Source organism: Hemitrygon akajei, chromosome 2 (genome assembly GCF_048418815.1).
Source record: "Hemitrygon akajei chromosome 2, sHemAka1.3, whole genome shotgun sequence".
NCBI classification, from domain to species: Eukaryota; Metazoa; Chordata; class Chondrichthyes; order Myliobatiformes; family Dasyatidae; genus Hemitrygon; species Hemitrygon akajei.
The window spans coordinates 43,402,789-43,430,073 of record NC_133125.1 but is presented as its reverse complement, the minus strand read 5'-3'; the positions used below and the strand labels follow the sequence as shown (position 1 = coordinate 43,430,073).

The window sequence follows — 27,285 nt, the reverse complement described above, 5'->3', positions numbered from 1 at the left end:
ACCTAACAATCCTTCTCAAGCATTGCAGTATCAATGGTAATATGCTTGTAGTCAAACTGAAAATTCTGATAAGCTTTCGAGTTATATAGTCATGACATTATATAATTGTATGCCTGATGATGCTTATTACATTTACAGCCTCTTAATATTGCCCATATACTAAGTGGTGGCTGCCAAGGCCTGTCTAAAAAGTACATGCATTGGCAAGAGGAGCTAATATTAGGAGGTACCACCAAGAACAGCAGTGGAAAACTCCGCAGGTAGGCAACTGAACCAGAAACCATTGTTATAGTTAATTACCGTAAAATAACAGAATTGTATGCAAATGGAGTAATCTTGTCTCAGGGCCTCATTCCATGCTCTAAATATTCACAAAGCAAATGGGTGAAAGGAAGCACTCCAAAAGATTTTTTTAATTAGAAAAGGTTGTCATGATAATGGCCAATTTTTAATAAAGGAAGACACCTCTAAAATAGTTGGATTCCTGTTGCACTTAAAGGATCTTATAGAATAATTATAAATATGCTTATTTTTGATTTTTTTTTAGTCCGGATGGTTCCAGCAGATGTGCTCCGTATATATGATTTATTACTTGGGTAGGGTGGATGTTGTGTTAAAATTGTTATAAAAAAAGTGCAATCTAGAATCCTTTCCCATCGACTTCGATGGGAAAGCGATGCTTACTAGGGAGGAGGGTTTCCTTCGGCTTGACTCCCATTTTTAAATTTTTATCTGAATACTAATGTTGTATCACTAATGACAATGATATTCCAGTCCTTCGTTATGACTTTCTGCCTCCGAGACATTGTTAACCTTAGTCCACGAAGGAAGTAGCATTGTAAAAGGAGGGAAGCAATAAGTAGCTTACACTTGAAGCCATATTAGAAATAAAACTTAAAGTGGTGTTTGCTTTTACTCCGAACTATGTAGAACTTATTCAATAATTAATAAGAAATAGGAGAGCTAATAGTCAATAAAATGTGTTCTTTCTCTGTCACAGAGAAAATCTGAGTCATACCTTTGAATGTTCATTTACAAGTCACAAAAATGTAAAAGTCAGGTTTTTAGAAGGTGGAGAAAAGTAGCTGAGACATTTTGAGCTTTTCATTTCTGACTTGGTAAACTGAGTTGATGATGTTTATTTTTGCCCCATCCCCCATCCCTTTGTACCTGTGTTCAGTGCCCAAGCTTTCCAGAGCATGTTTCATTTAATGACTCCCAAGCAGATGTACGAGCATTTCAAGGGTTATTACTACGTTTCGGATATCAACTGGAATTTGGACAAAGCTGCGGCCATTCTAGAGGCCTGGCAAAGGAAATACGTTGAGGTAAAATCAAAAAGAAGCAATGAAAGTTCTTATGTACATGCTGAAATTTGTATGTTGGATCAGAATATAACTAACATTTAAGGAAATGGTCATCTACTACTGTATGCATTCACTGTCCGTCTCTGATCAGTGATGTCATTGCTGTTTCTTGCTGGGTGCAATACTGTATGACTGTTCTGTCAGCTCTACATAACACCAGTCAATGCACTTCAGGGAAAGATATGTTGCATGAGTACTTTGAAACAATTATCAGAGATTTGCACTTCTTCCAGCTCCTTTGTACAAAACTGCCCCTGGATAACTGTTAAATTCGGCTTTAATTTTTTTTATATTTTTCCCTCTCCCTCCCCCCAGTAACAGCAAACACCTTCAAAACCTGATTTAAACATTCAGTTTTGTGTTTTCTACACCAATAAATTACATGTTAGGAAAATATTTTGTGTCAGTCATTTTGCAATGAAAATGACTTTCCAAATGTACTTAAATTAATGATCAGCCATGTTTGTTAAACTAGTCAGTGATATGCTTAGATAACTGGGTAAAAATTACTCTAATAAAATGATGCACAACAATGAAAGACTTTGTACAGGGATTATTTACTGTTGTAAGCTATTTTATTGGAATTTATAATTGAAACTGGAAGTTAATGTGTTGCATATAAATTTTTTAAAAACCAAAATTACCTGACCTTGTGAAACAAAATAAAACCCCTAGAATCAGTGAAAAATTCCAGTGCTGAAGTAAAATCACATTTGATCTTCTGTATATTTTTCTTTTAAAATAGAGTGTTGGAAATAAGATGCATTTCAGTTTAGAAAACATAGCATGTAAGGCTATGTGTAATAGGAAGGATGTGTCTGTCAAATGGTCAATTTAGCCTCCAGATGTGGCTTCCTGCCGTGAAGCCTGCTTCTGTCTCTGCTTGCACAGTTTTTTTTTAATGTCTTGCTATGCAGTGCTTGATTTTGAGGTAAACCTGTTGGGATTCAGAATCATCAGTATAGTTTTTCTTCACAGTGCTGCCTATGACCGTTGCAAGTTTAATGCAAACAGACATTGGGCTAAAGTTTCAAGCATATTTACGATAATATTTGTTTGCAGCTGCATTTTACTAGCATAATATGGAAACAAACAAAGCCTAAACTGAATTGAGCAACAGTCACCCACTGTGATTGTTACTCTGTTTATTAAAAAAAAAAGGTGTCTGGAAAACATTAGCTAGGCGCAGATTCTTCTCACAGCTGCAGTCCCATTGGTGGGGTCATGTGACATCATCTGGCATTTGTTTCCCGGGCAGTGACCTTTGTAAAGCAGCCTGTGACCCTGTGCGCTGGCCAGCCAATGAAGTGTGAATGAGGAGCTCTGAAGAATTTTTTTTGTTGGAGTGAAGAAGAACTTGATGAATTGCCTAAGCTGTGACTTTTGCTATTGGTTGGGGGAGGGGGGGGTTGGAGAAACAAAGGTTGTTTTGCATACAAGCAGAAAAGGAGGTTCATTAAATGCTTGTAAATCAGGATTGCAGCTAAACTATGGTGACAAATATGCAGTAGTTTATCTTATTTTCTGGTTTGATTTAGGTTACTCGTGGATAATGTTCAGTTTTAATTGGTTTTTAAATGATGTAGTGGTTATTTCAATCTTCTTATGCTTTACTACAAGAAAGCTAACATTTTCACAGAAAATGTTTAGTTAAATCGCCTTTTCAAGTTTCTTTTATGTATACTTCTGTTCCAGGTTGTCCATCAAAGTGTTGCACAGAATTCGACCCACAAGGTTCTTTCGTTCTCTACTACCACCCTTGAGGACATCCTCAAGTCATTTTCCAATGTCAGTGTTATAAGAGTTGCTGGTGGCTATCTATTAATGGTAAGTCATTCTGTGCATCTCAAGGTGTCACCATACAATCAATAGCACTGCTTATCACTCAGAAATAATGTCTGCCAATTAAGCACTGGTTATGTACAGCCTTGTAACATAGTTTATGGCATTTATGTGTGTATGGAACAAAAGTGTGAATTTATAGCAGTGATTAAGAAATGAATTTGAGTAATTTCTTGTTTGAAAAACATCAGAATAATTTGGATTTCAATGTTTGTTTCTCCTGTGTTCTGCTTGCAGCTTGCCTATGCCTGTTTAACCATGCTGCGATGGGACTGTGCTAAGTCCCAGGGTGCTGTTGGGCTAGCAGGTGTTTTGTTGGTTGCACTGTCAGTGGCTGCAGGATTGGGCCTTTGTTCGTTGATTGGAATTTCATTTAATGCTGCAACAACTCAGGTATAATATAAAGTCAAGTAATCTGTTAAGTATTTGCCTAGTCAGTCATATTTACTAATGCTGTGTTGTGATATCCATTAGATGTAATTTATTTGTGGATTTGCCTGCAGATCAAATTTTTATTTTGGAGATTAAATTGATTTATATCTTGGTGTTGGCCTTTCCATCAAGGGCCTGAATAGGCTATTTACAGAGTAGATAAGGCTAGATTTTCCTTGCAAACTCAGCGGCTAAAACTCTATTGCAATATTTCAAATTCCTACCATCGTTGACAGTGCAGTAACTACTGTTTGATTCGTTAGATCACAACCTGCTGAATTTTAGATTTTACAGCATTTAATTTTAAATTGAGATTTTTTTAAAGCAATCCTGAAAATTTCACAAGTACAAAGAGGTAGGTGTGACCCAAAAATGTCAACAGAACACATTTACTGCAGTGTTTCACTCAGCAGTTGGATTACTTGAATAGCTCCTTGGAGAAACTTAAAATACAATCACTTAAAAGAATATATTTTCAGGAAAGGGAATTAAATGGGTTGCTTTCAGAGCTGGATACCTAATGCTCGGGGTGCTTGCTCTCATGTAATCTTACCCTGAACAAAATTTCCAGCCTTTTTAAAATTTCCTTATCTGGGCTCTGTTTCAAAACTGTCAAAATGATAAAACAAAAATTTGTAATTTCAATATCATCCGGGTCATGCAATGTGACGAAGTAATGTTTTCTGCTCAAAGTATTGGTGTCATTTCAGATATTTTGAATGCCCAGTTGAAGAAGTGTTTATTCTGATGCTTGCTTCATTTAGATACAAGGGTCAGCAGCACCAGTGAACCAGAATCCAGCATTTTTTTTTACTCCCAAAGCAATCTCACCTTATTTTCTGCAACATAATTATAAACCAAATTTTCAGTGGGCTACCCGGGTTAGTTAGCATGGCTACTGAGTTATGGACCCTACATCTTGGATAGTGGTCCTGATCCTTGTCCTACATCCTGATCACAGGTCGTTGACCTGAAAGTCAATAAAATCAAGACTCGTCAGAAAATTGTATAAATTTGAGTTTCATCATGGAAAACAATGAAACCCTTAATCTGAATGAGTCCTAGACTGTGTCTTTCTTTGACTTCGTAGCAGTGTTTTCGTTTCATCTGGAGTAAACCTATGTGTATTGCCATAGGTTTGTTTGAACTGCTGACTCTGAAGTTGTGTTACCCAGTGGACACTCTAGTACGTCACTAGCCATGACAGTAAAATTTTACATCACTGTGTTCATATTGCTTTGGTCATTTTGCTATCATTGCATATTGTTTATAGAACAATACAGCACTAGCAGCAAATTTATTGACTCATAGCTTAAAATTCATGTAAACTAGTCCATTTGAAATCTAAACACACTGTTTAACTTCCAGAGCTTAAATTTGACAAATCAAGAAATGTAAAGTGTGTTATTGAAGATGACAATGAGATTAAATACTAATGAAATAAACATCCTCACTCTTGTGATTTTTTTTTGAGTTTGATGTCTTCATTACTGCTACTGCAGCAACATCTTCATTTATATAGCACCTTTAACATAGATAAATGTCTCAAAGTACTGATTCTTAATACTTAAACATTAAGGAACCCCAGTGGATCTCCGGACAGAAGGCCAGAGAATGGGGTGGAACCTGGTGCGTCTTGAGATTCCGTCCCATATTTCAGGTATGGGAGGCTGTGGGAAAATCATCAATCTGCATTCCCCCTCCCCTGCACCCTATATCATTGGGGTGTGCTTGGGAGAGTTCCTATGTCACAGTTGGAATTTGTCCAGCACACCCCTAGAAGGCCTTAGCAGAGCTATTACTAGCTAAGAATGGTACTGAACATTCAGCAAACATCATTACTTGTCACTAAATTCAAGCATTTCTTTGGAGATCAAAGTCTTGGGGGACTTTTCTGCCACATTGAAAGATTCAGACGTAACCTTGCATAGTTATTTTGGGCTATCTACTGCTGGATCATGATGGACTCTACATGTATGCTCTCTGGGTACCTTAGTTGCCTGATCTGTCTACACAAATAACTTCATCCCTGCAGTACATGATAACGTTGGAACTTAGGGTACACATACAGCTTTGTCTAAAGTGCCTCTGCCAGCAGAGCAGGCCAATCAGAATTTTGATTTGTGAGGTCTGTTGGAGTTTGCATTGAAATATTGAGAGTTTTGCAAGCACTTTGTGGAATAGAGTATTTAATGCAAGCATTCAGTGATGATTGTTTATTCATTTTACCAGTTGTGCGAATTAAAATGGTACATTATTTGGTTAATAATTCAGCATCTGAAGTACTTGTTGAGTGAATTGAGATGCTGTTGGTGTTCACGTTCTGCAGGTTTTGCCCTTTCTTGCTCTTGGTGTTGGTGTGGATGATGTCTTCCTCTTAGCACATGCATTCAGTGAAACGGGACACAATAAAAGAATTCCATTTGAGGTAAGAAGGAAAACTTATGAAAACTCATCATCATTTTGAAACTTGTTTACTTTTTCTTATGTTATTTCTAATCATACAAAAGTATTTTGGACCTAATTAGCAACTACCTGTACTTTGAATAGAAAATAGTCATCAGTATTTTAATTGTAGCAAAGGACATAGTTAATCTTTATTTTGGGCATAGGCTTCTGCAGGTCCATATTAAAGTGGTGGTCAAAAGGAAATTTCTCTTCCATTTGGTCAGTTATCTCTTCTTCACATTTACCCCAAACCTAACTCCAACTCGCCAAAGATAAGATTGACTTGTCAGTTCCTTTTTTGGCAAGCTTGAAGCATCGTGCTTCTGCAGATGCTTAGAAGTGGTTTCAAATAGTAAACAGTGTAGTTGGCAGGAGAACATTGTCCTTTTAGCTCTGAATATCAGACTGACTTGATGTGTGTGGTCTTGTATTTTATTGCTGCACCCTTATTTACGTATAAGAAGAGGAGTGGCGCCTATGTTTATCGTCCCGCAGATATGCCAACAGCTGGATCTGTTGATGCCACAGGAATAACTGTATCAAAAACGCAAATAGTTTGGCTTTAATTTTTTTTTAAAAAGAACTCTTCTTCCCTAGCACAATAGGATTGGGATGCATTTTTATCTGAAGGGAATGTGGTTAGACTTCCATACACTGGAGAAGGCTGAGGCTGTTTTTTTTCCCCCCTGACATAATGAGGAGCTTTTGACTTCAAAAACAATGTCCAGTTTTGTGAGCTATAAAAAAACATGCCTAACTATGGTTTTAAAATCAACCTGTATCTTTGGAATGGTGGCTATAGCCTTTAAAGAGTTAACATGAAGAGTGTCTTCAAACAAAATTTTTTTAAAAACTTTTCCAGTTCCTAAAATGGAAAGTTGATTGTAATTAGTGTAGTATTTGAATAACATTGGCTTTCCAAGCCAAGATGGTAATCTAAACTGCCTTCATTCACTAATGTTACTTTTGTTGAACAGTACCAGTGCTGTATGCTTTATGCTTGTATTCAGAATGAATGTATTACTTTTAATGTGTTCTATCATTTAATATTTTTGGGGGGAATAACCAAGATGATTGTGGTTTGAAATTCTTTAACTTGTCTCCCACAGGACCGAACAGGAGAATGTTTAAAGAGAACTGGAGCAAGTGTGGCCCTTACCTCAATCAGCAATGTGACTGCCTTTTTTATGGCTGCTTTAATACCCATCCCTGCCCTACGAGCATTTTCCTTGCAAGTACGTGAAACTATTCAATACAATGTTCTATTCAGAATTTTGAATTCTATTCAGAACCTTTGTTTTAAAAGTCATATACTGTTGTATTTGATGTGTGAACATAGTGTTATGATGTCTGAAAATAAGGAATAGTCATCGATAATGTGTGAAACAATAGGAATTCTGATTTAACAAAGTAACAATTTGCTCTTGGGTGAATTTCACTCTATTAATTCTGTTACTATTGTAAGATTCTAACAACACGTTATCCTTTGTTAGAAAATATATAGCCAAAATGCACAAAGTTTTCGATGATTAGGTAGAGGAATAGCAGAGAAACCTTTTGCAGCTTACTGCAGTAGTCCCACTTCTCATATATTTGCACAATTATCATGAAATTTTGGTCATATTTTGAATGTGGTGATAGTTCATTGACATAACAATGTCTCAATTGCCAGAACTATAGACCCTGAATTTAGAGTGAAACTGAAATCCTTTGAATTTATTTTTGTTTTCAGTTGATTTTATTGCTCTGCATATCAAATTAAAATTATTATTAAAATCACCTTTATCTTTCTAGATATTTTGTAAGTTTTCCATATCTATTTATATATTAGTTTCTTTCTCTGCATGTCTGCAAACCAATAATATGACTGCCAATAAAATATCTCAATTCATTATGATCTGAGCTAAAATCTATAGTGTAAAAATGTGGAAAATCTAAATTTAACTTTTCTTGTTTCAAGTAGTTTTTTTTTAACCAAAGCCAGAAACATCAAAGGTAAATCTTGCTAGTTAGCTGAGGTGTTGACATCAGGAAGACCTTATTCATTTTCAGTATTGCTTATTTGAAACATAATTGCTCCAGTTTAACGTGGAAACAATTTATGAGGTCAGTTAACATTTGCAGAGGAGGTTAACTGTAATATTTCAGAGGAGCATTTTTGCATTTTGTAACCTAAGTCTCCATTCATTTTTCACGTTGTCTGAATGGTAACCTCCCCAACAAAAGCGAAGGGTTACAATTTTTCACAATACCTGGGATAATATCACAGCAGCTAGATTCAAAGACCCAGAGCTAGTTCTTTGAAATCAAAAGTGATAATTTGTCCATTTGGTTACAGTTACAGGTTTGAAGTGGAGAGGGGCAGAAAAGGTTAAGAGTATTTTTATATAAAGCATTGCATAAAATGAACTGTCATAACAGACTAATCAGACCGATTAGAAACAAAACACTACTGTTTTGATGAAACAGATTTCAGTTTCCAAACCACTTGTTCAAATCAATTTGATTGGCTTGCCAAAAGACACATTTAGTTGCACTGAATGAAACTTTAAACAGAAAACGATGTTTTCTTGTTTTCCTTATTATTCTCTTCTTTTCCCCTTATGATGTAATAAAAAGAAGTAATTCCCCTATTGATTCATATGGCAGAATGGGAATTGACTTTGATGATTTCCTTAAGACAGCGTGAGATAATTATCAAAGTATCTATGTCTTTTGAGGCCCAGTATCTGTAAAACAATCCAATTGCTGAGGGAGAATAAATGGTTTCCGGATTAGATCTTGGAAACGCAGACTGCTTTCAGCCTTGCACGTCAGTAGTTTCGTTTCTTTCACTGTTATTTTCTTCTGAATGTTTGATGTAGTTTTCTCCAGATGTATTGTTGATCATGTAGCTAATCTACGTTTGATCAGGTTATGGTGTCACAGTTGATAAACAGTGTGGTAGTGTATTTTAAGCTAATCAGATCTAGCTTGGTAATTTTGTGGAATTTGCGCAAGAAGACAGGATGAAATACTTCTAAGTGCATTTGTATACATTTTTATAAAATGTTTAACATTCATTGGAAACCCTTAGAGAGTATGGGGTGGGGGTTGGTGGTGGTGGTGAAATCCTTGGCACAATTGTGGCAGATTGAGTAAGTGGAGTGAATGACCTACGTAGCCCCCTTCCCCAATTCCTTAACCTTTGTATACCCCTGCCTTGATTGTATGACAAATAGAATTGCACTCTAAAGAAAAGCTGTTCCAGCAGTTAAGAACAGGGTATTGAAAAGGACAACAAAAGGAGGATCTAGCAGAGTTGCAAGCAGGCAGAAGTAAGGTGGGAACTGTGGGTGACAGGCCTCATCATCTGCATAGCCAGAGGTGATGAGCAGTATATACCCATGCTCTCTGGGTGGTCCCCCGGGAATGGCACATACAGCCCGTACCTTGGGCTGGGCCCCAGCAGCCAGTCATGCTGGCTTCTCTTTATGGATCTTTTGCACAGGCTTTTATTCTTTTTAACCTTAGCATGAAGTAACCAGTTTTGCCCTGAACAGCTTATTGATAATGCATATTTGAGGAGTTTGAATTATTTGAATTCTAAAATAATGAGAATACATGTTGTATTTGAAAATTCAGAGACCTGAATTAATTTTGGTTCTAAATCTTAATCCCTGTCACTGTCAAAATTATTACTTTTCTATGAAAAATGCTTTTAAAGGCCATCAGTTTTCTATCTCTCCAGAGCACCACTGAGACGTTATCTCAAAAGAAATAAAAGATTAAACATTTTCTGGAACATTTGGGTTGATATGTATTTAAGAAACAAAGTATAAAAATAGTTTTGCATAAGCCATGAAAGCACACAATTGCAAATATGATTGTGAAATTTATTGTGGGCAGTGTGTAGGTTGAGAGAGAGGAATGAATTATCACGGGATTGTAGAGAAAGTCTTGCTGTTCATGCTGGTGCTACCCTTTCACAGTTCTTATTGTTTCATTGTGGCACGGAGCATATGTAGTACATGGAGTTTTGACTTGTGATAACTATTGTGCAAGCTGCATTTACTAATAAATCCAAAGAACTGAATAAGACATTAAATGTACAAATAACAAAAGATAAAAGTAACCCTTTAAAGGATAATGTAAACCTTTTTGTTCTTAAACGTTTTAAAGGCAGGGCTTAAAAATGTTGAAGTTATGGCTAACTTCATGTGTAATATACCTGTATACAGATATTTTCTTCACCGCCTTCTCAAATGGACTACCTACTCAATTCTGTTTTCAGGCTGCTGTTGTTGTGGTCTTTAACTTTGCTATGGTTCTTCTCATCTTCCCTGCCATTCTCAGCATGGATCTTTATCGGAGGGAGGAGAGGAAGCTCGACATCCTTTGCTGTTTTACAAGGTATGAAGCAACTGAAAAGTTAAATTTTCTAAGTTTACTAAGGTTCTGTGGTATGTGAATAAATATCCCCTACAGTTTTGTAATACTGCTTTTATTGAGAGGTGGAGTAAGAATAAGTTTTTATGGTGCTTTCTGACTGAATAATTTACTGGAAGCACAATTGTTTGAAGAGCAATAAACTCTTGTCCCCTGGAAAAGTAAGAGATAAATCAGTAGTTATGGTCTGCGGGAGAGAATTGCTGATTTTCCCATGGATTTTAGTAGAACTGATTTAATTCCATTCATGTTTAACTACTTAAATTTGTCATGCCATTTTACAAAATACTTAGTTATATTGATCTAGAAATATTATGTATGAAATTGAGGGGAAAGCGTCTGTAATCAGCAATTCTGAATAACCAAGATTTTGGTTTTGGACAGCAATGCATGTATGGCATTCAATCTGAATGATGTTCAGTTGCAGCAAAACTAACAAGGAATTTTCACATCGTAGATTATGAATGTTCCTGAGTTTAATGAAGTAAAGCTGAAGGCCACAAAGTTTATTTGGTTGTCTCACCATAACATTGTAACCTTTCGCAGGTTAAAATGTAAAACTACTGACCTCAACCCATTCATTTTATTGTTGCCTAGCTCAGAACTCCGGACTTTCCCTCGCATACATCACCACCAACCACCCCCCCCCCCCCCCCCCACCACCACCACCACCACCACCAATGGCCTTGTGTCTCTGGTCCACCCATCAGCCTATTGGTCTGACTGGTGATTGGCATGAAGCAAGGGCATAACAAAAGTCATCAGAACCTGCTGTTAAAATTGGCAGAGCCTGCGGAATGCACAGTTCTTTTGGTTTCCAGACCTTGAATCAGCCCCATTATCCTTCCCTGACTCCTAAATTTAAAATCTATTTCATTTTTTTTGGGTCTTATTAAAGGATGCTGCTGATTTGCAGTGAGTCAAAAGAGATTGTTTTGGTTTTTTTTTAAAGTGGCCTAGTTTTTGTAGCTCTTCAGCCACCGTTAGCCACTTGATCCTTCGTATCAGGCTAATCAGCATTAAATATAGGAGTTTCTCCCTAACTTAAATTTCATCAGTAGGGGGGGGAAAAAGTGTAAAGGCTATAACGTCAACTGTACTCTTTTCCATGGATGCTGCCTGGCCTACTGAGTTCCTCCAGAATTTTTGTGTGTGTTGTAATGGGCTGATATGTGTTTGGTAATCTCAGTGTGTTTGGTTGCATTTGAGAAGAATGAAGTGACAGTTGGAGTGAATGTGGTAATGGCACTACCATCGCATTCATCTTTTGTTCTACTTTCTTTCAGCCCTTGTGCCAACCGAGTGATTCAGATTGAGCCGCAAGCTTATAGAGATACGAATGACAACCATCCTCGTCAACCAGCACCACCGCCCCCTTATGTTAATCAAAACTTTACCCATGAAACCCAAATTACCATGCAGTCTACAGTCCAGCTGCGCACAGAATATGATCCTCATACCCAGGCGTACTATACAACTGCAGAACCTCGTTCTGAGATTTCCGTTCAGCCGGTCACTCAGTCTACGCAGGATTCACTTACCACTCAGAGTCCAGATACCGCCAGTTCAACACGGGATCTTCTGTCCCAGTTTACAGAGCCCAGTACTAACTGTGTAGATCCACCCTGCACTAAGTGGACTCTCTCTTCTTTTGCCGAAAAACATTATGCACTGCTATTGCTAAAACCCACAACAAAGGTGAGTACTAGAATCAAACCCCTTTTTTATATTCCCACAAAATGCTGGAGGAGCTCAGCAGGCCAGGCAGCATCTATGGAAAAGAGTGCAGTCGACGTTTCGGGCCGAGGCCCTTCAGCAGGACGGGAAGGTGAGGGTCTCGGCCTGAAACACCGACTGCATTCCCTTCCATAGATGCTGCCTGGCCTGCTGAGTTCATCCAGCATTTTGTGTGTGTTGCTTGGATTTACAGCATTTGCAGATTTTCTCTCCTTTTTATATTCTCTTTGTTTTGCTAATTAAAAGGTATTACAAAAAATATCTGTATTCAGCCACATGGGAAGGTAAAGTCAGAAAATTCTGATATTTTCTGTCTGAGCAGTAGTTTCATAAAGCTTACCAAATCTCATTGCATCCAGAAACCTAGATAATGCAACTACTTCAAGGCTGAATAACAATGTGTACAGATAGAGGATTGGAGGGAGCTGGTTGATTGATTGTGAACAGTATTTCTAAGTCATAGAAAAACAAATAATTTCCACCGATCAGAGTGATGCAGTGAAATACAGCAAATTTTGAAAGTATGAAGTGGGAATATAACCTGAAAAGGAAATAATAAATTTTATCACTGTATATGAATATATCACCGGTTAATTTTTTAATCAATTCTCACTGCCATTGATTCTAATTCTTTTGAGCTGGGACAAAATGTTGCCTTAAATAGTTTATTGCTTAATCTGACTTTTATTTTCCCCCTTTTATCACAGATTGCAGTCATATTACTCTTTTTGGGTTTACTTGGGATCAGTCTGTATGGAACAACAACAGTCAGAGATGGATTGGATCTTACAGATATTGTGCCTCGTGACACACGAGAATATGACTTTATTGCAGCACAGTTCAAATACTTTTCTTTCTACAACATGTACATCGTAACTAAAGAAGAAACAGACTATCCAAATGCTCAATATCTGCTGTATAATCTGCACAAAAGCTTCAGAAATGTGAAATTTGTTTTATTGGAAGAAAATGGAGAACTTCCAAGAATGTGGCTGCACTATTTTTGTGACTGGTTACAAGGTAAGAACAGCAATCTTTTCCTCTTATTTTAAGTTGTGGAATAGGAGGATAAATTTTTAAAAAATCATTAGAAATTGTACATGTTTCAGAAAAGCACTTTACAGAGATGCAGAGCCAGAAGTTTCCAATTGACATTTGTATGAACGTGTTATTGATTTTTTTGATATGTTTCTTGAGGTTTTATTATCACATAACCACAAGTTGTAAATGATGTATATTTACTATTAGAAGAAAGAATTTTATTCCGATGACCAAATATATTTGGTAGAATCAAGAGGAATGACTTTAGCAACACCCTTGATCTTTAATGTAGAAAATCAGTCAAAATCTTCTTAAGATTTCTGGTCCTCAAAAATCTGCAGTTAAGTGAGAATGTTTAATTCTGTGTGCTGCTGAGTTAGTTGGAGTTCGTGGGGGTGGATAACCTGTACTGATTAGCCTTTCAACGGGAAATCTCTGTGATACAAAAGGTGCATTGTGGACATTTACCTCCAGGAAAAAAAAGTTCTGGTAAGTTTAATAGGAATAGCCAGCAAAGGAGTGTTTGGCCACACCTCTCCCTGCATTTGACACCTAGTTACCAGCTCCCTTGTAGTTACCTCTGTCCCCCCACTCCACACAGACATCATACCTGTTATTTTGCTTGCATTGGTTCTCCTAAAGGCAAGATGGGCTGATTTTTATCTAGGACAAATAATAACTCTTTGTGAACACTGGGATTATTAAGGATGATCAGTGTAGACCCAGTGAAGTAATGGTTTCCCACTGTATGGCTAGCTGACAACCCTTTGCCTCCCTTGGGGTGATAGTCTTATTTTAGAATGGGTAGAAACTTCATTTTTGCAAGGCTATACAGATAGCTTGGGATGCTAAACCCACCTGCTTTCACTATAAGAATGCACCACTGCATATTTCCGATGCAGTGTTGCAGATTTCACCCTTTACATTAGTGGTCACCAACCCGTCGATCGCAATCGACTGGTCGATCTTTGAGACTTTCCCAGTAGATCCCGGGGTGGGGGGCGGGGGGGGAAGGAAGAAAAATAAATACACAAGTACTGTTGAGAGATTGTTTCTGGGTTGCGGGCTTTTAGTTCCATTCTTTCTGCCCAGTGCACATGCGTGTAGCTTCCCCGCCATGCACTACATTGTACTTTAGTGTCCCCAACCACCGGGCTACGAGAAAATGATATGAGTCAGCTGCACCTTTCTTCATTCCCTGTCACGCCCGCTGTTGAACTTGAATACACGCAAGGTCATTACCCAAGCACGTCAGGGATCACTGGTTGGTCTCGGGTAACCGGCCGCTTCATGTGGCCGGCGAGAAGAGCCGTTGTTACTGGCCTGGAGCGCAGACAGATGGGCGGCGCCTCTAAACCAGTTTAGCACACTGACTGTTCATGGGGAACCTGGTGCTAAAATATTCACAGACGACCTAATTTGGGTTTAGGGTTTTGTAAGCAGCAGAGCAGCTACCTCACTGTGATCTACTGAAACAAACTTTTGTCAGCTGATAGATCCTACAAGGGAGTGGACGTGTGCCCTGTCGCACTCCTCACTTGGTTGGTCGCTCTCTCCGGACTGTGACTGCTGCGGCCCCCGCACCTTGTCAAGGTGGCTGGCTGGCGGGCGGGAGGCTGGAGCTCGGGCCCGGAGGCTGTCTAATGAGGCAATGAAGCACTCAAAACTGCTTTGGTACCTTGAGTCCAAGCACCCTGCACTTAAAGACAAACCCGTTGAGTTTTTTCCCAGTGGAAAAAACGTGAGAAAGCGGGACAGCAGCTGAGAGCCACGTAAACTAAATTGCGGAATAGACTGGACATAAGGAACCTGCTTCGAGTATCGCTGTATTCCAGTCGCGTTTAACACCACCCCAACACCCCCCCACCATCATCAGCCAGTCCGTAAGAATATTGTCAATATTAAACCGGTCCACGGTGCAAAAAATAAAGTGGTGAGCCCTGGTGTTCATACATTATTTCTACTTCCGGGTTGCGGGGTTTTACTTCTGGTCTTTTCTGCCCCGGTGTGCATGCATGTAACTAATCGATCTGGGGTCGATCTTGCCTTTCACTAAGGCCGAGGTAGGGGATCTTGGGCCTAAAAGGTTGGTGACCACTACTTTACATGTTTGCAGCTGGTAAAGTCTGCTGCATATTCTTAATGAGGAGGAAATTAAACTATTACTATCAAATTATGCAGAGTAAAATAGTGCAGATGCTGGAAATCTGCTGTTCAGACATAGGGTTCTGGTGACACTGAGCAGGTCAGTCAACATTTTAAAGAGACTGAAACCGTGAACTTCCATGCTGATGACTTTTCATTGGAACCCTGCTAGCAGAATCATGCTTCTGAAAAATAGTACGAGAGAAAGTGATGACAGTATAAATGACTTCTTACAAAGAGATGCATTTTTAGAACCCATGTAAGCAAATGGTGATACTGTGACATACAGAATATTCCCAGGTAACAAATAAGTTCTGCTTTTGCAGGCATCCATGTTGATTTTATCAGATGATACCCTATTGGGTGATATTTTTGTGTAACCACAGTATTGTAACAAATTGCATGAAAGCCATATAAAACTGTTAAGAAAGAACAATTACTAAAAATGAGAGAGCAGAAACTACCTCTGCCGTTCATAGGAATGAACTTGTATATGTACAATGAGCTTTTGTATTTAATAAAATAATTATATTTTTATAATATATCCATAAGTGCAGCATTTGTAAACCAAGGACAGCCTGTATAATCGTTCATAGAAAAACTAGAATTTTTTTGTAGAGGAAGAACAAAAGTTGTCAATATCTCCACATGTTCTGTAGTTATTTGAGAATGGCATATCAAGTGCCTGTCTTATTAACTGCTGGGTATATTTTTGACAGAATTGCTGATAGTTCCCACTAAATGCTGAGTTATGAAACTTTGATCATCAAATGCAGAAGCCACTATAAACAAAGCCATTTACAACTGTGGTTGTGACAGATGGCCCAGCATCGCTAATCTGAGAAGAGAAAGGTCAGGCAAACCCTGCCTTTTAACAATATCTAGTGACCCCTGTTGGAAAACATGCGTCCGTGTGTGCACTGAAGCAGATTAATAGCTGGGATTAATCCATTTTAGCTGTGAACCCACTTGCTTGTTTTGCTGTTAAATACGTAAAAGTCATTTGATTTCATCAACACTATTCACCATGAGTTTTCAGTCATCTCCATAATTTTGTTACACTAACTGATTTACTGTTGCTGGTTGCCGCTTGAAGTTGCCTCTTCATTCTAGTTTTGGAGTCTGCTATGATTTTTGGCAGCAATTCCAGTGTTGTTAGTGTTGCCACATTGAGAACTGTGGCCAATGAAGACTCGGATTCATAACAACAGTGGTAGAGAGATAACAGGAGAGCAGTAGGAATAATGATGTCCAACAGGATTGTAATGAAAGGCATCTATGCCATTCAACTATCTTTGTTGATTGCAAAACAAGGGAAGATTGTCTTTATAAGCTGAGATGCACTATAATTTTGACTCTTTTTTCTATTGTAATTCATGATAAATTTAGGAAATGTTCTGGTCACTTTTAAAACAACAAAATACTGTTTGGTTTGTTAATATCTAAATTAGTGAGAAATTAAATGGTACCCATTTAGGTACTGTGTGTGTGACAAACCCTTCCCCTCACCCCATTTTCCTATGCTGATGCAGACCCATGAATAAATGCCAGCACCCCAGTGTTGTGAGGTGATCCATGAAGCAGTTTTTAGCATGTTGCACAGTTGCTTTCTTTTAATTAGACTTGGTAATGAGAGAGAGAGAGACTTGTATCTTGAGCATTGTAAAACAAAAGCTGTCAAATGCTTAACATTGATGTCAGAATGAAGACCATCTGAATGCTCAATCCTGTTGATGACCTCCCTGAGATTTGCTGCTTGTTTCATTATGAATGGCATTCTCTTGATGTGGAAAGTCTGCTTTCAGTTGGTTATAGGTAATGGTGCAATGTCGAACTTGTTTTGTAATTGGATGGGCCTCTGTTTTCCTTGGGTCAGACACACCCATGTGAACTGCAACAAGAAGAGCCTGGTCCAGTTTTGCAAGGGTTGTCATTCTCATCTAGAGATGATTCCAAATACAATTCATTCCAGATTCGGAATGAATTTGCATCATGCATGACCTTTTTTTCTCAAAAAGCACAGTTGTGTTCAATTTCTGGGCAGCTATCTTTCATTATTGGTTGGACAACATGTTCATGACTGTAGTGCCAGTAGGTATTTGTGGTGATGGGGTGGAAGATAATCCAGTTGCATGATTATTATTTAGGGAAACTAAGCTTTGAAAGCATGTGCAAACTGAGGCCACACTGAGTGAAGTGCTTTGAAATCACCTAGGTGGTATTTATGACTTGGTTCCTCTTCATTCCAGGACATGTCTGGGAATGTGCATCAAGTTTGGCAGGTGTGCTTTCTGTGCTTTTGAAGCTCTCGCCATTGTTTCAAATCAGTTTGTTTTAAGTTGGAGTCTGCAAGTCTACGTGGGAGTTTTTTTCAATCTGGAATGAGCTAGCTCAGGCCTCAGGCAATGGCATTTGTGCCTGGCTTCTTTACCCTTATCTCCTTACAGCTGTAGTTAACCTATCAGATCTGTAATGATGGTTTTGATTACAGCTTCAGTGCAGCTGTGAGGTGGGTCTAAATGTCGGGTATGTGGTTTGTCATCTGCTCACACAGAGGCACGTTGTAAGGGTTGTGGCTTCCTGTTCCAAATCTGATCCAGATTACCTGCTTGGAACAGCCACTGATCTTTGGTACTTTTTTTTAAAAAAGGGTGCAGAGGAAAATAGCAGTTCAGAGTGAATAGGTGTTGGCTGTGATCTTTACACGTGCTGGCAACAGATCTCACGGCTTGTAAGTGCTGCCCAAGTCAAACAGATGGAATGAATTGAGGACACAGTGCTAGCTCATGCTGTGCTTGAGGAACGGCTGAGTTCCTTTCTCTTTATAACTTGGATGTTTCATACTGCTTTCTCTCTGCGTTGTATACATTTTCCTCCAGCCCGTTCCGTGAAACCTGGTATTGTAATATTACTGGTAGAGAAAGGTGTATACCATGAAGTACACAAGTGTTTGCATATATGTGTTTGTGGTTTTTGGTTTTAACAAAGAAGGACACTTGCAGGCAGCTTAAAGACGTTTAAACATTGAAAACTTAAGTTGGAGGATTTGGAGACAGAAACTGTTGGTTTATTGTTGTCACATATACCAACTACGGTGAAAATCATGTCTGGCATTAAACTAGAAAGAGGTAAAACAATAACAATGCAGAATGAAGTGTAATAGTTACCAAAAGAGCGCAGTGAAAGTAAATGATAAAGTGCAAGATCATAAATGAGGTAAATTGCGAGGCAAAGTCTTTTAAATGTTTGGGGGGGAGGTAGAATAAATACTTTGGTGCCAGTCACGCTGAAAATGAAGTTGTATATAATGACAATTATAGCATGCAAGATTAATTTTTTGGTATTTTAACAGCTGTTAAAGCTACTGGATTTCCACTCCTCTCAAGGGTTTTCATGAGGCTATGTTGACCTTATTATCTTCAAGGTGCATATATCCAGTACACAAGGGTTTTATTATTAAATAGCTTATAAAGAAATAAAGAGCTTCTAGAGAGCAAAAGCTGTAGATATTTTTATTTAGAGACATAGCATGCAATAAACCGTTCCGGCCCTTCGAGCAGCACCACACAGCAGCCCCCCCCCATTTAACCCTAGCAAAATCAGGGGACAATTTACAATGACCAATAACTGACATGTGGGAGAAATCCACAGCACACATAGAAAACCCATCCATTCCACAGGGAGGATATACCGATTCCTTACAGATGACATCAGAACTCCAAACTCTGACACCCCAAGCTGTAATCGCATTGTGCAAACTGCTACGCTACTGTGGTGCCTGAATTTTTTTTGGGGGGGGTGGATTTTATTCCAATGTAAACTGGAATAATTATATGTTAAAGGTAGAGAGGGTAGAAGAGTTTGCTCAAGGCCGATCTTCTAAAGTAGTATTTTTTTTTCTGATCCAATAAGGAAGGAATTAGTTTTTCAATTGGGTTGCAGGCAGTGAGGCTGAAGTCCTTTATGTGAAAAATAGTATGTTTTGGAAATGCAAATTATTTATTACTTACAAAATATTTCAACTTCTTGGTCACCAGGTCTGCAAGACACCTTTGATAGGGAATGGAAAGCTGGAAAGATTACTCACAACAATTACAAAAATGGGTCTGATGATGGTGTTCTGGCGTACAAGTTGTTAATTCAGACTGGCAATAGGCACAAGCCAATTGACTTAAGTCAGGTAAGGCTTTACAAACATATCGACATCTTCTTTATTGACAAGTGGGAAAAAATAGCTGAATTTCGTCTGTGTTTGAGTTACTACGTGTGAACCCAAAATTCCTTGAACAATTTTGTGGCCTCTTTTGCAGTAATGCATTATTTCTCCACATGGTTTCTGTACACAAGGTTACAGAATTGCAGTTTTTTTTTGCCTGCTTTCATTACCAATGTGAACTCTCAGTTGAAATAGTACTAAGCTCTGAAAAAGCAATTAGGTTCTCGTTCTAGCCATTTGTCTTTTTTGCCTTTCTTTGGCAAAGTCCCATCAATTATGTTCTGAGAGTAGTCCTGCTTATTCTCTATGTTCTCCACCATATTCAAGATGACAGTTTTACAGAGTACATTGTTTAAAATTATTATGTGGTGTAGAATGTGTTGCTTTACTGCAGGCTACAGCGTACCCGTTAACACTGAATGAATTAAGACACGAAATACTGATTTAGAGTTGTCCGAATGAATATTTACCCTAGTAAGCTCTAAATACAGTAGTTCATTCTTTACCAGGTGTAACTTGTGGGAATAAGTGTTGGAACTGTAACTTCTGATGTAATTTCCTGTGCCTGGGAGGGAGAAAAGTGTGCCATGCCCACAGGGGTTGCTAGCCACACTGTTTGATTCCATATACAGCTGAAGGCGTACAGTTGTTGAGAATCCTGTTGATTAATTGAATCCAGAGCTTGTGAATCAAATATTTTTCAGTACTCCTGTCATTCAAAGGAAAAAGTAAAAGCAGAACATGACAAGTGCACTTAAAAGATAAACTATACATGTTCCATATATGTCATTTAACTTTTCATTTCCTCCTCCACAATGTGTAAATTTTGGCAATGAAAGCAGCTCTTTTTGACATTAAAATCCATGCTGCTTTCTGTTTGAGGTGAGCATTCTACAGAAGAGTGCTCTACAGTTGAACGATGCAGGATTCTGCTTCTGTCTGTTTTTTGCGGGGTGCATTATCGGAATATACACAGATCAGATGAACAATGCTAGCAAAATTTGCGCAGATGTTGTTTTATTTTTATAGCTCTCCCCCATTTGCTGGGTGGCATTTCCTTTGGCATTAACAACAGGTTAACTGCACACAGACGTGAATGTGGACTCTTGCCAAATTTTCTTTCGCTCTCTTTTTAGGTTTGTCTGTTATATTGCTTTAAGTATTGAAATATGTAATAGTACATGCTGTAAAATTTGTGATATACTTTGAAGCTGTTAATAAAAGTAAAACTAGGTTGTGATGTATTCCTTTTGACAGCAGGATTGCTTTATATGAGGATTATTGTGGTTCTTCCTTTTACCTCACGGCTGTGAGGTAAATTAGTGAAAGAAAAATGCTGTGATCTAAACAATTTCTCATCCCATTGCAGTTGACTAAACAGCGATTAGTGAGTGCTGATGGAATCATCAACCCCAATGCTTTTTACATCTACCTGACAGCTTGGGTCAGCAATGACCCTGTGGCATACGCTGCCTCTCAAGCAAACATCCGGCCACATCCTCCTGAATGGGTTCATGATAAGGTGGACAACAGGCCTGAAACTGCACTTAGAAGTAAGTCCACTGTTTCCCCTTCCCCTGTTTGGACCAATTTCTTAATTTTAGTCATTTTCTCGGGCCGATTGTGCAGTTGTAATTAAAGATCTTTTAAGTTCTGTTTTATTATGGCAGTTATTATTTTAAAGAAAGCAAATGCTATTTTTAGCATCGAAGCCAGATTAAAACAATGGGGGTGAGGAAGGAGGGACAAAATAGTTCGGTGTATATTTGGAGAAAATTTTAAAAATGGGCAAGAATTTCAGTCTTCTGGTTGACCATTGATTTAACTTCTACACCATTGTTGGTAGAAATCTATTTGATGCCAATACATGGTGATGTCACTCACTTATTCGCTACAAGATTCCAGAAAACAGGAATTGCAGTTCCACTCTGTAGGTAGCCCTTGACAAATGGCTTGATAATTTAAAGTGATGATAACAGAAGGATAAATCTTAGCCAGGAATAATTCATCTTTTCTTCTTTGAGAAGTACTAAGGTTTTACAAAAAGAAAATGCTGCAGTCGCTCTGCAGGACGGGCAGTGTGTGTTGAAAGAGAAACAGAGTTGACATTTCAGGTCAAAGGCCCCCTCGGCAGAACTGGAAAAGAGCGAAAACAACGTTGCTTTAAGTTGCAGAAAAGGTGAGGAAAGGATGGATAGGATGAAGGGAATATTCCTGATGATCTGTCTCCAAGTGAAGCTAAGATTGCCATGGGGATAAGTTGTAGAAGTCATATGGTCAAAGTTTAATGAGAGAAAAAACAATGAAAGCTGAAGTGAAGACAGTTAGAGTTCAGGAGTACCGGCAAAGGTATGTTAAGAAAAGTGCAAAGTGTAAGACTGAATGATATGCCCTGCAAACAGAGACAGGAAAACTTGAACTAATGGATGACTTACAGTGGAAGGGGAAGTTCTGATAAGGACAGCAAGTGGGTTACTTGAAGTTGTAGAATTCAGCATTGAGTCCAGAAGCTGCAATGTACTGAGATAGAAAGTGAAGTATTCTTAAAGCTTGTATCGGACATATTGTGGCAGGAGGCCACAGGTCAAGAGGTCAAAGTGGAAGCTAACGTGATAGATACGGGGGAGCTCTAAGTCATCCCACTACCTGCAAATTTTTTTTCCAGTTTTATAATGCTTTTCTTCCTCTACTTCAGAGGAGATAGGAAACCAGTTTAACATCTCAGACAGGTGACGGCTAGACTGCTAATGCTGCAATTATTCAGACATGCGTCAAAGCACAAAACTAACTTTTGTACCTCAGTGAAATGGGATTGAACTCACTATATTAGAAATAGAAATGCAGGAAACTAAGAGAACACTGCCACTGCAAAATAAGGTGAAACTCGCTCTCGGGTATCTGCAGGTTGGTTAAGTTCATAATTTATGTCAGTGGAATTTGAAAACATATTTTCATTTGTCATGATCTCTGTTGTAATGTAGATTGTGTATTCATAAATAAGTTTGTTATAAGTATCTCTTGACTTAAGAAGGTTAAACTTGTGATAGTGTTGTATAGATAGTTTCCTGAAAATATGTCGTGTGAGGAGTTGTTAAGCCAACTGAATGTATTCTGCCTTGAATTTAGAAGAATGAGAAGTGATTTCATTGAAGCATATAAAATTCTTACAGGGTTTGACTGAGAGTACTTGATTTTTTAAAATCTGTTCTGCTGTCCGGTGCCTGGAAGTAGAGGTCACAGTCTCAAAATAAGGATTAGTCATTTGGGGTGAATTGAGAAGAAACCCTCACTGAGAGGGCAATAAATCTAGGAATTGTTTACCCAACAAGGATATTGAGGTCTAGTCCTTGGCCATAATCAAGATTTGTGTTGAGAGATTTGTATGGCATCAAGGAGTAAGGTAGCATAGTAGTTAGGTTGCCAAGCTAGCAGTGAAAATTCTGAAACATTGAGCCAGAGACACATTTTCCAGCTACTATGTGGGATTGAAATACAAGTTCAAGTAATTAAATAAACATGTGGAATTAAAGCTAGTCTCAGTATTAGCAATCGTGAAGCTATTGGCTTGTTGCAAAAACCCACCTAGTTCACAAATGTCCTTAAAGGAGGGAAATACGCCATCCTTTTCTCTTTGGCTTGTATGTAACATCTGGCTCACCAGTGTTGTTGACTTTTAACTGCTCCCTCCGTTCAAGGACGGTTATGCCTAGATAATGAATGCTGGCATATCCAACAATGCCCACTAACCAGGAACAAGCATGCTGTTCTAAAATGTGGGATAATACAGCAAAGTGGCACTGAGGTGGTCGACCATTATTTTGTTGAGCGGTGAAGCAAGCCCAAGAGGTCAAGTGATTTACTCCTGGTCCTGTTTATTATATTCTTGTGTTCAAGGTCAGTTTCTATCAGCTGTCAAGTCAAAGGGATTTTGTGTATTGGCAGCTGTGATGGCATCGAGCTTATTGGATAGCCAATTCCATGAAAGCAGGGCTTGCCAACCTTTTTTTTAATGCCATGGACCCCTGCCATTATCCATGGGGTGCGTGGTCTCCAGGTTAGGAACCCCTGTATAGAATCGTCATAGAGAGCAAGCTATTGATGGAATAGCACAACTTTTAATAACTTTAGTAAATAATTTATAAAACTTTTTTTTAAAAAAGTTCAAACACTTTCACCGCGAAGACTGGAAGTATCAAGAAGGTAGACTTTTTCAAGGACAAAACAAAAATGGGTGGAAAGGAAAGTGGTCTTCCAGAAATGACCATTAAATGAAAAACAAGCATGTTACTATTCAGTAAAATCCCTCGCCATAAGAGATTGGGTGGACAATAGTAAACAGCTGCAGTCCTCCTGCCGCAAGTGCTCCCAGATTGGTGTTGAGTAGGAATATCCAGGAACCAAGTGACCATAAAGATGTGATGATATACTCCTAGGTCAGGGTTGTGTGTAACTCACAGTATAGCCTGTTCTTGTCCTTCTTGGCAGAGAGGTTGGGGAGGTACTTGCAAAGAAGCTTTGATGAGAGATTCCAGATAATTTGGATAGTACATCATTACAAATTTCCTGAAATGTTATGCAACAAAACTTCACATTTTAGGGGATTTAATAGTAGGGCTAATTTATGAATACCCCATTCATACCAACTCAAACTGCTTTCTCATGACTGCTTTTGGAGAAGGCTGTGTTTTAAAATAAAATAATCAAAACAAAAGATGGACTGAAAAAATCTTTGGGATTTCACTATATAATATGCAGGCACAGAAATCTCAAAGATACTGATGTTTTTGTGATGTTATGACAGTAACTCTCAGTACAATAATAATAAAACTTGGAACTTATTATAGAATTATGATGCCTTGGGGAGCTTGGGGATTGTAAATTGGAGCAAGGTGTGGAAAGCTCTTAATGAAGTCCATCAAAGTTATTTATAAAATATTATTTTCTTATAATAATATAGTAAATGAATAATTTTAAAAGAATGCATTGCATTCTGGCGCCCCTGCCTAAATTCTGTTTTCAAAAATAACTCAGACTTCTATGTAAACCCTTTCACTGTCTTTTTTAAAAAAAGAAAGCAGTAGGCCAAGTGAGGGAAAATATTACATGTGTATTTTTGTTCTAGAATTCATTATATTTCCTGTCGGAAAGGAACATGTATTATTCCCTCCACAGACTGTAAAGGCTTTTGCATAACCATTAGTCAATGATATGATACCAGTCTGTGGGTTCTTGCACACCTGCGCTTCATCACCGTTATTCAGTGGAGTATTGGTCAGGGAGGGGGGTCCTTTATGTCTCCAGGAGAGAACTTGGACTGATTTAATTTCAATTCAGGTTTCAGTTATATGACTGCTTGCTAGTTGAGGTTATTGGTCTGTGGAGTGAGCTCCTGAAAATGTGATTGGATAATGAAGTTTCACTGTATTCCAAACCCTGGAGCCTGGTGGCAGCCAGCCAAGTCTTGTCTTAATGAAAATTTATAGTTGAGATTATAATAGGGCAAATCATGTTTAGCAAGTCAGCTGAATGACCCTGCAGGGTCTGGAACACACAGCAGCAAAAACTAAATGCTGGTTTTGTTGGGGATTTTTTTTTGTAGTCTTGCATTTAAGTGAAAGGAAAGGTATTCAGTTGAAAAAAAAATAACCATTAGACTTGCAAATGTAGAGATCTTTTTGCATTTTGATTTTCTAACAAAAGCTTAATTGTCATATTTATGATCAAACTTGGGTTCACCAGTTAATTAGGTCTGAATATTTAAATTTTATGCCACTGAGGCCACCCAGATACAAACTTCTGATATGGATTCAAAAACTGATTCTGTACATAAAATACAAAGTATTGTGATTATAGTTTACAAATATATTATTATTTTCTAATGCTATTTAGATTACTAATATGTGTATAGATATATAATTATTGGCAAGAAACTTAGATTATAATAATTGGTTTTACAATGCATTGTGGCTCTTGGAGTGAAGGAGTTGAATTGTATTGCTTTTAAATGATGGACCAATTTGTTCTACTTTTTTTTTGTAGGGGGGCCAGATAGGTATCTGCAAAGTCTTCACAAAAGTTTTAAGCTTTTACCAAAGAATTATCTGAAGGTTGCTTCACAAATGATGCAGCAGTTTTATTGATGCTATAAGGCAAACTGGAAAGGAGCAGTTGGGGGGTGGTACTGAAATTTGGCAAGGGTGCTATCTCCAAATTAGTGGATTACTTGCATCTTAAGTATTCCTTGTTCTGTGCCCTGCTCAAAGTTCAATTTCATTCCCATTCTAATAATTTATCCTCCTTTCCCTAATTCTGTCTTCATTTTGTCATGTAGGCACCAACATCAGGAAGAAATGTATAGCAACCAGAAACTCAAGATATTTTCACTTCCACACAGGAGCTTTGCTACTGGTTATATAAGCTCAAGAGCTTGGCTAAGATTAGCAAATTTGGCACAGACTAGGATCTGAACTTGGGCCTCATCTGAACTGTAGGGACAGCCATTTCTTTGTAGGCTTAGAAAATTTTTTTACTTGCTGAGTAATTTTGATTTACAATAGTAGAATAAATCTAAGCATTTCTAAGTCTCGTTCGCACAATTCAGATAGCACTGAAAATGCAAGTTTTTTTTAAATATATAAATGTAAACTGATTTATTTTGTTTAGTTCCAGCAGCTGAGCCGATTGAATATGCCCAGTTTCCTTTCTACCTCAATGTACTGCGTGAAACATCGGACTTTGTGGAAGCTATTGAGAAAGTCAGAAATATCTGCAGCAACTTCACTAACCAAGGACTTGCCAGTTATCCAAATGGCTATCCATTTCTCTTCTGGGAACAATACATTGGACTCCGACATTGGTTGCTGCTGGCCATCAGCGTAGTCTTGGCATGCACTTTCCTGGTGTGTGCCCTTTTCCTGTTGAACCCGTGGACGGCTGGGATCATTGTAAGTTTAGAAGGAGCTTTGTTCCTGCTGAATTCCTTTTGGTATAGCTCTTTAGTCGGGAAAGGTTTTGTTTATGTCTGGGTATGCCTGTGACATCATCCATGAGGTGTTTATTCGGCTTGGAAAATTGACGGCGGGTGAAAATTTCAGCAGTGGAAAGAAAAACCAGGAGTTAGTTTCAAGCTTAGCAAAGAGTATGTCATCTGAAGCAATAAATGTGCTCTTGCTTTAACTAATTTCAGGGTGAGAGCAAAATTGGTGAAAGCATTAGAGGTGGTTAATAATACCAGATGTGAACTAATTATCAGATACTCTAGCAAATTTTGTGTATCAGTGTGTTTTCTGAAGAGAAATGTTTAGTATGCAACATGTTGAATGGAGTGTTCAATGATTTAAGATTTTGCCCTGAAATTTCATTGAAGTTTAATGTGCTTTCACATCAAACACTGCAGGACTTTCTTAAATAGATAGTTGGTCAGAACATAAAAGAAAAAAATTATATTTGGTTTCTGCTTTGCATTATCGAAACATCATTGAAATTCTGTGTGAAATTTAGTGACTTTTTCTATTGGGGTACATATTTCTTTGTGTCGCAACTAGATGGAAAAGTGTCTTTGGCTCAAATTTAATCAAACTAGACCTTTTTTTTTAATTCAAGGAGCAAAGAGACCAGTAATTTGAAACA

General features: G+C 38.1%; 1 protein-coding gene across 3 annotated transcripts in view; it reads left to right on the top strand.

Moving 5' to 3' along the window:
- ptch1 (patched 1) overlaps nt 1–27,285 on the top strand; it is a 77,151-nt gene that overhangs the window by 32,139 nt on the left and 17,727 nt on the right. For 2 of the 3 annotated variants that reach the window (XM_073071380.1, XM_073071360.1), the window contains exons 7-19: nt 139–260; nt 1,181–1,328; nt 3,063–3,194; nt 3,447–3,602; nt 5,221–5,301; nt 5,971–6,069; nt 7,199–7,324; nt 10,363–10,481; nt 11,804–12,215; nt 12,962–13,274; nt 19,478–19,620; nt 21,026–21,209; nt 26,320–26,600. In XM_073071380.1, the coding sequence (XP_072927481.1) occupies nt 139–260; nt 1,181–1,328; nt 3,063–3,194; nt 3,447–3,602; nt 5,221–5,301; nt 5,971–6,069; nt 7,199–7,324; nt 10,363–10,481; nt 11,804–12,215; nt 12,962–13,274; nt 19,478–19,620; nt 21,026–21,209; nt 26,320–26,600 (2,316 nt within the window). The remainder of the gene's footprint in view (nt 1–138; nt 261–1,180; nt 1,329–3,062; nt 3,195–3,446; nt 3,603–5,220; nt 5,302–5,970; nt 6,070–7,198; nt 7,325–10,362; nt 10,482–11,803; nt 12,216–12,961; nt 13,275–19,477; nt 19,621–21,025; nt 21,210–26,319; nt 26,601–27,285) is intronic. The other variant, XM_073071370.1, reaches the window with a different exon arrangement.